We start from the raw sequence: 12,192 nt of genomic DNA on the forward strand, positions 1-12,192 counted from the left end.
TCCCTGTCTCAGGTGCACTTTGATGGGGATCAGGGTAAGGAGAATTTTATCTTTAGTTGAAATGAGCAAGGGAACTTCCTCTGGATTTTAAACCATTGTTGTATCTGTCTCAGGAATGTTCGATGGGGATGGAGCAGAGGGGATTTATTTATTCACTTGGCTGCTTGTTTGTTTAATTATTCATTGTCTTTGATTTTGCTTGAGTTTATTTTTATTTTGGGCCCCCTGTGATCCCTGCCCTGGTGACTGGTGGGGACAGAGTCTAGGGAGAACCATTTATTTTGCTTGTTTATTTGTTTTAGTTTCTCCCCAGAGTAATCACATGTTATTTTTCTCCCCAGAGTAATCACAAGCTACCAACAAAGTCAAGGTAGCTTTATTTTCTATTTTGAAAGGGCCGAATGGGTTAAGGCCTGTGTGTTATCTGGTGGTGATCCCTGTTTTGGGAGTGTCTGATGGGGGCAGTGTCAGGGGATCTTCATTTTTTTTCTTTTACACCTTTCGTTTGGACTGGAGGCCTGTGGCTTCTGTGCCACAAGGATTGGTGCTGGGTCCCCTGCTTTTTGTCATTTAGATAAATGATTTGGATGTGAATGTAGGAGAAATGGTTAGTAAGTTTGCATATGACATCAAAATTAGTGGTCTAGTGGATAATGAAGTAAGTTACTTCAGAGTGCAAAGGGACCTTAATCAGATAGGCTGATGGGCCAAGGAGTGGCAATAGAATTTAGTTTAGATAAAAGTGAGGTGTTGCATTTTGTTATGGCAAATCATGACAGGACTTATACACTTAATGGTCAGGTCTTGGGGAATGTTGCGAAACAAAGCAACCTTGGTGTACAATGTGATGATGCAGGTTCATGGTTTCTTGGAAGTGGAATTGCAGGTAAATAGGATAGTGAAATTTAGAATACTGTGTTCAATTCTGGTCTCTCTGCTATTGGAAAGATGTGGTTAAACTTCTTGTTATGGACCAGACTAAACCCTCTCAAAAATTCAGAAGTTGGTCTCAACCCTACCCTTTTCTTATTTTAAAGATAAATGTAAAGCGTTGCATTCCTGATGCAATTTGATTGGTCAAACTACTGGATTTAAAGTAAAACCTACTTTATTTATTCACTATAGTTAAAATATAACAAAAGAAAGGAATTGAAGTAACTGAACTCTATTGGAAAATTTAATAGAACACCGTGACAGCACGGTGTCTCAGTGGTTAGCACTGCTGCCTCACAGTGCCAGGAATCCAGGTTCGATTCCAGCCTCAGGTGACTGTGTGGAGTTTGCACATTCTCCCCGTCTCTGCGTGGGTTTCCTCCGGATGCTCCAGTTTCCTCCCACAATCACAAAGATGTGCAGGTCAGGTGAACTGGCCATGCTAAATTGCCCCTAGTGTTAGGTGCATTAGTCAGAGGGAAATGGGTCTGGGTGGGTCACTCTTCGTTTGGAGGGTTGGTGTGGACTTGTTGGACCGAAGGGAATTCCACACTATAGGGAATTCTAACCTGATCTAAAATGTAGGGAATCTTAATAGACACAGTAACTACTACGAATTAACTGTTCCAGTATCATAACATCCCATAAAGACATCCTTGGCAAAGAGCAAATCCAGAACACACATTCTCTCAAATGTAATTCCCATAGCAGGCCGAGAACCCCAGCTTTTGGCTGTTGCGGAGAGAGGGAATGAAAATAGATTCCACTTCTTCAAGACCCATCGACAACTGATGAAAGCTAAACTAAAAATCCTGGTTCTGAGAGAATTTGACCACACCATTCAAGTTGCTAATCGTCACTATCCTCCTCACCATGCTTACCTTCTGCCTTCACCCTTTTAAGTCAATATTCCTCTCTAGTTGCCTACTTGTGAAGTTCAAACTCTTTCTTTAAGCTTTTCTTCACTCTCTTTCTGCTTTTCTTCTGCTTTCAATTGTAATTGAAACAGTCTCCTTTCATTTTCTCTCTCTTTTTGTTTAGCCAGAGCTATTCTTTCCCTTACCATTGCCTCGAAAGCTTCTTAATTTGGCAATTGAATTTAAGCCATTTCAAAGGATTCCAGTGGTATTCTTGGCAATTTTAAATGCTGCACGATTGCCACAATTATTTTCCCTTTTCTCACAGACACGATTCCAACTTTTTTGCCAAGTCCAAAAGTTTTCCTTTGCTCATGTTTTGTAAAACTCTCAAAGTACTCTCTTCCATCTCCAGGGAACTTTGTGACTGAAAGAGCCATTCCTCCAGAATGCACATCCTGTTTAAGTCAAAATGTGTGGCACTGGAAAAGCACAGCAGATCAGGCAGCATCCGAGAAGCAGGAGAATTGATGTTTCGGGCATGAGCCCTTCATCAGGGATGTGGTGGGGAAGAGGCCTGAGAGATACACAGGAGGGAAGGGTGGGGGTGGGGCTGGGGCTGGGACTGGGCCGAGGGGGCTGATAGCTGGAAAGACAACAGGTAAATGCCAGAAATGACCTTCCCTGCACCATTTACATTCACCTATCACCTTCCCGGGTCCATCTGCATCCATCTATCGCCTTCCCAGCTTCTTCTCTCCCCCCCCAACCCCCAGCTTGAACCTCACCTTCCCTTTTATCTCTCAGCCCCCTTAATCCCCCCCCCCAAATTTCCTGATGAAGTGCTTATGCCCGAGATGTCGACTCTCCCGCTGCTCAGATGCTGCCTGACCTGCTTAGCTTTGCCAGCGCCACACTTTTTGACTCTGACTCTCCAGCATCTACGATCCTCACTTTCTCACTCATCCTGTTTAAATCAACCGAATTCAACACCTGAAATAAAAGACATTGACACTTATCACTCGTTGCCTTTGAATCCAATAATTCTAAATCCAACCTGGAATTAGGGATTCTGATCCAAGGTGAGCCCAGAATTTGTTATGGGCCAGACCAAACCACCTTAAAATATTCACAAGATAGTCCAGACCCCAACTTTTCCTTATTTGGTTATGTAAGGTGTTGGATTCCAGGTGCAATTTGATTGGTCAAGCTACCAGATTTAAAGTAAAACACACTTTATTCTTTCACTATAGTTAAAATATGACAGAAGAAAGAAAGAATTGGAATAACTTAACTCTATTGGCAAGCTAAACAGATACATTAACTATTACTAATCAACTGTTCCACTATAATAACGTTCCATAATCTCACCCTGGGCAAAAGGCAAATTCAAAACCTAGATTCTCCCCTAGCTTTTGGCTGTAACAGAGAGAGGAAAAAAAAAACTTGCATTTCTTCAAGACCCCAACAGCAACTGATGAAAGCTAAACTAAAGATCCTGGTTCTGTGGGAGTTTGAGCACACCCATTAAAGCTGCTTCTATTGTTCCAACTTTTCAAAAACAAAATCCTAGGCCCCTCAAGTGGTTTACTGGCTTTGCAACTGGACAGCTCTGTCTTAAAATCTCTCTTTTCTTTTTTTTAAAAAAAAAGGACAAAATAACTTCTTAAAGCCATAGTATCATTTCAAAGTTTGGGAGAAGATTTGTAGCTCTGGTGCTCATTGTTGTCGATCTGTTCGCCGAGCTGGGAATTTGTGTTGCAGACATTTCGTCCCCTGTCTAGGTGACACCCTCAGTGCTTGGGGGCCTCCTGTGAAGCGCTTCTGCGATGTTTCCTCCAGCATCTATAGTGATTTGTATCTGCCGCTTCCGGTTGTCAGTTCCAGCTGTCCGCTGCAGTGGCTGGTATATTGGCCTAGAGGCATGGCACTCATCCACTGATTCAATGAACAAGCACATTGACCTGGACCCAATATATCAACCACTGCAGCAGACAGCTGGAACTGACAACCGGAAGCGGCAGAGACAAACCACTATAAATGCCGGAGGAAACAGCACAGAAGCGCTTCACAGGAGGCCCCCAAGCACTGAGGATGGCCCCCAAACAGGGGACAAAATGTCTGCAACACAAATTCCCAGCTCAGCGAACAGAACCACAACAGCCATATAATCATCACACATGCAAGCTTTCAGAAAAGATTTAGAAAGATCTTGCCAGGGTTAGAAGGTTTAAGCTAAGGGAGAGGCTGAATAGGCTAGAGATATTTTTCCTGGAGCATCAGAAGCCAAGGGGTGACCTTTTAGAAGTTTATAAAATCATGAGGAGCATGGATAGGGTGAATAGACAAGGTCTTTTTCCCAGGGTTGTTCAAAACCAGAGGGCATAGTTTTAAGGTGAGAGGGGAGCTATTTAAAAGGGATCGAAAGGGCAAGTTTTTCACGCAGAGGGTGGTGCATGTATGGAATGAGCTGCTGGAGAAAGTGATTGAGGCTGGTACAATTACAACGTTTAAAAGGCATCTGGATGGATTCGTGAATAGGAAGGGTTTAGAGGGACATGGGCCAAATGCTGGAAAATGGAACCAGATTAATTTAGGATACCTGGTTGGCATGGACAAGTTGGACCGAAGGGTCTGTTTACGTGCTGTACAACTCAATTACTCTATAATGTTATTTAGAGGATCTATGATTTAAAGAAAAAATTATTTCATGGGATGCAGGTGTCATTACCTCAGCCAATAGATTAGATTCCCTACAGTATGGAAACAGGCCCTTTGGCCCAACAAGTTCACACTGACCCTCCCACTGAGTAACCTGCTCAGACTCATTCCCCTACCTTATATTTCCCTCTGACTAATGCATCTAACACTATCGGCAATTTAGCATGGCCAATTCACCTGACCTGCACATTTTTGGACTGTGGGAGGGAACCAGAGCACCCAGAGCAAACCTACACAGACACGGGGCGAATGTACAAACTCCACACAGACAGTTGCCCGAGGCAGGAATTGGATCCGGGTCCCTGGAACTGTGAAGCAGCTGTGCTAACCACTGAGCCACTGTGCCACCCACTAGTTATTATACATCCCACATTTCCCTTGAAAAGATGGTTGTGAGTCATCTGCTAGAACTGGGGATATGTACACCCACAGCACTGTTAGGCAGGGAGTTCCAGGATCCTGACCAACTATGAGTGAAGGAATGGTAATATAGTTCCAAGTCAAGATTTCATCTGACTTGAAGGGTAACTTTCAGATTGTGGTGTTCCCGTGTTTCAGATGCTATTATCCTTCCAAGTGAAAGAAATTGTGGGTTTGGAAAGTGCTGTTGAACAACCTTCGTAAATTATTGCAATGCATCTTATCTATCGTACTGCTGCAACTTTATGGTGGTAGTGGCAGAAATGAACATTTAGGGTGGTGCATGAGGCTCCTTTGTCCTAGCTGGTGTCAAGCTTCTTGAATCCTGGTGGACCTGCACTTACTCAGGCAAATCGAATGTATTCTACCATAATCCTGAATTAAGCTTTGTAGATGGTGATCAAACTTTGGGGAATCAGGAGGTGGGTTACTTGCTGCAGAAATCCTAACCTCTGACTTCTCTTGTAGCTAAAGTAGCTAAACAACTTCCAGTCCCGTTTCTGGTCAATGGTAACCACCAAGATGGTGAAAGTGGGGAATTCCATGATGGTAATACCATTAAATGTCAAGTAGAAGATGATTAGATTTGCTCCTATAGGAGAAGGTGATTACTTGACAGTTGTGGGGTATGAATGTTACTTGCTGATTATCCACTCAGCCTGTATGTTGTCCAAGTCCTGCTGCTTATGGACATGGAGTACTTCAGTTCTGAGGAGTCAGATATGGTGCTGAACATTGCACAATCACCAAAGAATCTTCCCACTTCTAATCTTATGATGAGGGAAGGTTTTCATCCTGCCCTGAGGAACTATGCTGGGACTGAGATGATTGAATCTCCAAAATTCACAACCGTCTTCACTTGTGCTCAGAATAACTCAAATCAGTGAAGAGATTTCCCACTGATTCCCATTAAGATCAGATTTGCTGGGACTGTTTGATACCTGATTCAATCAAATGCTGTCTTGAATTTAAAGTCTCTGAAAGACAGCTCTTTTGTCCCTGTTTCACAATACTGTGGTAAAGTCAGGAACTAAGTGGACCTGATGGAATGTAAACTGAGAATTAGTAAATAGACTGTTGCTGAGGAAATGCTGCTTGATAGCATTACTGCCTGGTTTGGTTAGCTCAGTTGGCTGGATGACTGGTTTGCGACGTGGAGTGATCGCAACAGTATGGTTCAATTCCCACACTGGCTGATGTTACCATAAAGCATTCTCTTTTTCAATCTCTCCCCTCATTTGAGGTGTAATGACCACCACTAGTCAACTCTGTATAATGCGAGAGCAGCCCTGTGCTCTTTGTAGTAGAACTATAGTGACTTCATGATTATAAGGACATGATATAAAATGTAAGAATCACGGTAAACTTGACTGCCATGTGTAATTTTTAAAAAGTTAATATTGAAACTGCACTAAGCTATCACCAACCTGATGTCGTTCCATGTTTGGGTGTAGAATTGAGAAGTCTTGCATAAGGTCCTATTGGAGACAGAAGTCTCCTATCTGACTCATGATAGGCATAATTAAAGCTAACTAGTCAATGTAAAATAAAATCAATTTCTATCATGCTGCCTCTTGTTATTTAAGACAAGTGCCTCTTCTTTTTACGATCTTCCATTGGTCTATTCTCTACCATTAATAATTTGATAGATTCTTAAACTCAGCACAGAAGGGAAGTTTAGAGGCAGCACTCTACCCCAGGTACAAACTGCCAGTTGTAGCCCAGAGACCAGTAGGTCAGATAGCACTGTCCTGTCAGCTTGCTTTTTGTTGACAGGATATAGCAGGACAGTTTTCCACATCGTCAGGTAGATATAGAAAACACAGGAGCAATGTAAGCCACATGGCCCTTCACACCTGCTCTGCCATTCATTATGACCATAGCTAATCATCCAACTCAATAGACTGTTCCCAGTTTTCCCCCCAACATCCTTTGATCCCATTAACCCCAACTGCTATATCCAACTCCTTCTTGAAATGATACAATTTTTTGGCCTGGACTGATTTGTGGTGGCCAATTCCACAGGCTCATCTGCGTGAAGAAATTTCTCCTCATCTCAGTGCGAAAGGGCCTACCCCATACCCTTAGACTGAGAGTTCTGGACTCACTTATTATTGGGAACATCCTTGCTGCATCTGACATATCGAATCTTGTTAGCACTGGACCAGCGGAATTGCACGGCTAGTTCTGAAAATTCTGTCCTCTGTAACATTGCCTAAAGCTTGTCCGGCCCATAATGTTTGCAGTATCCAGTGCCTTTAACTTTTTCTAGATATCATGTGGAGTTAATCAAATGGGTTGAAGGCTGGCATCTATTATGCTGGGGATTTCAGGGATAGGCTGAGATGAATCAACCTCTGAGCATTTCTGGCTAAGGATAGAAGCAAATGCTTCTGCCTTGTCTATAGCATTGATGTGTTGGACTCCTTTATTATTAAGGGTGGAGGTATTTGTGGAGACTCTTACTGCAGTTAGTTGTTCAATTGTCCACCCTATCCACATCTGAATGAGACAGAGTTCAGATCTGATTTGTTGGTTATTAGATCTTACTTTTACAGATTAGCTGCTAGATTTTCTCTTCTGCATGCCAGTATTATACTAACTTTCAGGAGTTGTCTTCTACTTGGTAGTAGCTTCAACAGCTTACAGGGAATCGTCCGAAGTACTTTCTAGTCATTTAATAGCTTCTGTTGAAACAAGTTTCTTTCACACGTAGGTGATCTGGTAGATCTGGTATTGAGCAAAACTGGAAGAATGAAGTGAAATCAGAGTCAGAGAAGCTACTAGAAGAGAGAGGAAGAGCGGAAAGAGAAAGGCTTTCAGCTGTAAAGAGTATCAATGTAAAGTTTTCAGGGAGCGTTTTTCTTGACTCAATTTAAGATAGGGCCATACCTTGAAATGCATTTGCTCCACTAAAGGAATCTGTCAACTGCATATAATCAAAACTACAATATCAAAGCAGAAAAAGGACAGCACAACACATGGCAGTCAAGTTTATCGTAACTCTTAAATTTTATACAATTGGCTCCTCCCAGACTGCTGCTGAAGATATAAGCAACAGCTCACAACTTGCTGTATGCTACTGCATAATGAATTCAGTGAAACCCTGTACACAGGGCAGAAAAGGTGAGGGCATTTATCTACAGTGACATGCTTACTCCACTTTTCCAATCCTATTTGAACACATCATTCCTCACACCAACTTAGTTTACCCATCTCTTTCCTTCCCATGTCCTTCCTCACATCTGCCATTCCAGGTATCACTGACATTCATTCTCATGTTTAAGGAATATCACATCACTTCTGCACTGAACAAATATTCCGACTCCATCCATTTAATACATGCCATTGTCATTAATAGAGAATCAGAGAAAGAGAGTATAAGACATGAGGGAGAGATAGAGAACCAGAAGTGCATCTTCAGTCATCCTTCAACTGACAGATGTAGAGCAGGAGGTTGTGGACATCACCAGAATGTCTGACCATCAGAAATGAGGATGTCCCTTCTGGTCACAGAATTGAAAATTAGATCATTACATGCATGCAGCATGCATCTTGATATGACAATGTTAGCAGTGAGCCAAATTTGATCATGTGGATAATGATCACATGAAACATTCTTACTGTAACAGCTTTCATTCATGAATTTAATCTCCCAGGGGACCTTCAAGAATCCAGCACAAAGGTGATAGGAGAGGATGACAGCAACACCTTGGAGGATATCACACTCAGACTGCACCATCACAGGACTCATGCACCAGATCAGATACTCAGTGTGTTTGAGTCAGTAAGGAATGCAGTTTGGTTGTTGCTTTGTGACTCAGTAGTTACACATGAAAAAGAGCAGATGATGGAAACAGTGAGCAATGAGCAGTCATGTTAAAGGCTACAGGATATCAGAAGTCAACAATGCAGACAATACACCTGGAGTTGTAACATAGAATATGTAATGTACTGGCAGACTTTCCAGCTGACTTTGACCGCATAGTTGCAGATAGGTTGCAGGGGTTGCACTCTGGCATCGATAGGGCATCATGTTAAGAGTTTTGCAATGATACCTTAGTCCATGCACTGAATGTTACATGTGATGCTCCAAGCAGGTGGCCAATCAAGTGAGTGCATACTTGACCTCATGTTATGATCAGGGATAGCAAGCCAAATCAAATCAGCCTCACTAATACTAGATTGCAACACAGTGATATTGAAATATTCAATGACACTCAAAACTGCCTAATTTTTCCTAATCAGACATTTAAGAATGATAGATCTTGGGCATCAAGTTTATAACTTAAATAAAAATGAACAATTTATTCATCATAATGCATCTGTGTCATGCCAAAGCTAAGCTAAATTGTTCACGTGTGGAATGAACTTTCAGAGGGAGTAGTGGTTATGGGTACAGTTATAATGTTTAAAAGACATTTGGATTAGTACAGGAATAAAAAGTATTTGAAGGTATATGGGCCAAGCACAGGAGATGGGACTTGTTTAATTTGGGATTATTGTTGGCGTGGACTGGTTAGACTTAAGGGTCTGTTTCTGTGCTGAATGACTCTATGACTCTATATCCCATGAACCAAGAACCCAACTAGTTTTTGAATCTCCCTTTCAGCTCTCTAATCTGTATTGCTCTAAGCCAATTTGCATGTGTTCAGCTAAAAGATTGAGTTTCTACAGCTTAATTTGCTGCCTAGTTCTTCATACTGACTGTGCAGAATTTCCTTCTTTCTCCCACCAATATCATTGGTTCCTACTGGATTCTCCCCCTTACACTTCAAGTTCCTCTACAACCCTGATCAGATGCCCTGAACCCTAGCACCTGACACGCAACACAGACATCTGGACTCACTTGCTGTGCAGAATGGTATAATTTACCTTTATTATACTATCTCCTAATACTACTACATTCCTTGTTGTTCCTTCCACTTGATTGGCTTCCTGTAGCAGAATGTTATTGTCAGTTTGCTAACCCATCCTGCGGTCAAACAAATTGGATCAATCTCAGATTTGTTACACTGTTGCAAAGACTGAGGCTCCCGCTCCTGCGCACCAGAAAGATCCAAATACAGGTGGTTCTGCTGTAATGCATGTTTCATCAATGCAAATCTGCTGTAATGCGATTGACGATAGGGAATGCCATTACTAAAGCGCAAACTTTTTAAATGTTTTGGCTATAGTGCGATTGCATCGCCAACACTTTAAATGTTATTTGTACTGCACGATTTCTTTTTTACAGCATGGGATTGCACAGGAATGCAACTACAGGTATAGTGTTCCGGAAGAACTGCCTGTAATTTTCTCCCTCCCTGATGCATTGCATAGTGTATAATTTAGCTTCAGATTATGAATTCTGATCTGAAGCTGATTTTCAAACTTCCATCATGGTCTGGTGATTGATCTTTCCCCAAGAAACTAAAAGGAGTTTAATATGTTAATCTCTATTGAATAGAACCGTTAATCTAATTTTGTCCTACATCAAGGCCTCATTTATGTATTTGATAAGTTTACAGATTTGGAAAGGAATCCAATGGTGGACATAGTGCACATTCGGCTGCATCAAAATAGATATAACAATCCCTGGGGTGAATGGAAAATGCTGTATATTATGTTATCTAACATTTGCTAATACTTGCTCCTCTTGTTCCTACAGATGGGTGGCATGGAATCAGTCATTACAGGACTGATTGATGAATTCAAACCGCTGCGTAACCACAGGGAGATCTTTACACTGCTCATCATTACAATTACCTTTCTGGTGTCTCTCTTCTGTGTAACTAACGTAGGTCACTTTGACAAGAGTCATATTTTAAACAAGAGTTTGTTGGAGTTTTTTGATGGGAAACAAACCACCCATTGCTTAGGAAAAAAGTTGACTCTGGAAGTATTAGAATAAAGAGGCAGATTTGTTATAGCCCTAAACTTTATTTGGTGACAGTGATCAATTTGATTCTTGGCTCAATGTTAGAATTTCTTTTAGTCTTAGCAATATTGCTCATTCCATTAAATGTTCTGCAGTCACGATTCTTGGAATGTTTTTTGTTTCTAGGGTGGCATCTATGTGTTTACTTTACTTGACAAGTTCTCAGCAGAGACATCCATATTGTTTGGAGTACTTATAGAAACCATTGGTGTCTCCTGGTTTTATGGTAAGTCAATCCTGACTTGGACAAACAGCTTTTTCTTTAACTACACAGCTGAATTTGTGTCACAAATGTTTTGTGACTGAGTCTATTTTTTGATAATAAGAGTCTGACAAAACATTGCTGGGTGAAAGATCAAACAATGGTCAACATAATGGAAGAGTAACTCACATTTAAAGCTCTGCATAAAAATCCTTCAAACTCAGCAAAATTCCTCTTGTTTTGTAACTTTCTAAAAAGAATATTGTGGGCAGATTGTAGAACTATTTTAGGGACTATCCATAAGGTGGCCCTGTTGGCCCACTCAGCGGATATCACCAAAAGACTGGCTTCCCACAAACCTGTACCTGTTCTTGTGCATCCAGACAAGCAATGGCATTCCAAAGCTGCCCTGCTCACTCAAGAACAGATTGTGTAGTTGTCAGAAAACAGCAAGGTGGCACCGTGATTCTTTGGTAGGGTCTGAGAAATACTGGCAGGAGCAAAGGTGGACATCCTCCTTCTGGAAGACTGACAGAGGAAGCTGGAAGTCTGGTCTGAGCTTGTCATCTGGGTCCGTGCCATCTCCAGGGTATGAAGGAACATCCAGCAGTGCCTTTCTTAGGTCAGCAACCTTCTCCATTGTGCCAGGGTAAGTGCCACATTCTTCTCTATGCTACTTGACATTCACCTCATGTCTGCTACCACCAAGGCTCGTGCTTACTCATTCTCACTATTATCTGCAACACCTTCCCTCACTCACTCTCACCCACCCCAAACACCCACACAACACTAACCCTGCATGGCCTCTGCATTGTCTTTCACTAACTCAGAATACTCACCATCTTTTGACCACCTGCACCAGCATTAATAACCATGCCATCAACTTTCATTGCACTCAATCCCTCCCTTTTTCTCATTCCAGAAGAAAATAGCCCATATCAGGGCAAAGTAGGAGGGGTGCCTGACATTAGGTTCCCACCCCTATGTGGAAAGTATGCTGCCCTCAGAAGACCAGGATCAATGCTGTAGAAATGCCAAGACACCCATATCCCTTCAACCAGCTAAAGAAAAGTCAGAATAGTCTCACCAAACCATAAGAGAGATCAGTATGTAAGTTAGCTTGCTGAGCTGGAAGATTT

At 41.9% G+C, this 12,192-nt stretch overlaps 1 protein-coding gene across 1 annotated transcript in view; it reads left to right on the plus strand.

Annotated features, from left to right (window-relative positions):
- Positions 1-12,192, plus strand: part of slc6a3 (solute carrier family 6 member 3) — a 109,636-nt gene that overhangs the window by 70,957 nt on the left and 26,487 nt on the right. Inside the window, exons 10-11 of the mRNA XM_072574938.1 lie at positions 10,582-10,710; positions 10,978-11,077. Coding sequence (XP_072431039.1) covers positions 10,582-10,710; positions 10,978-11,077 — 229 coding nt within the window. The remainder of the gene's footprint in view (positions 1-10,581; positions 10,711-10,977; positions 11,078-12,192) is intronic.

The sequence above is a fragment of the Chiloscyllium punctatum genome, chromosome 8 (genome assembly GCF_047496795.1).
Source record: "Chiloscyllium punctatum isolate Juve2018m chromosome 8, sChiPun1.3, whole genome shotgun sequence".
Taxonomy (NCBI): Eukaryota; Metazoa; Chordata; class Chondrichthyes; order Orectolobiformes; family Hemiscylliidae; genus Chiloscyllium; species Chiloscyllium punctatum.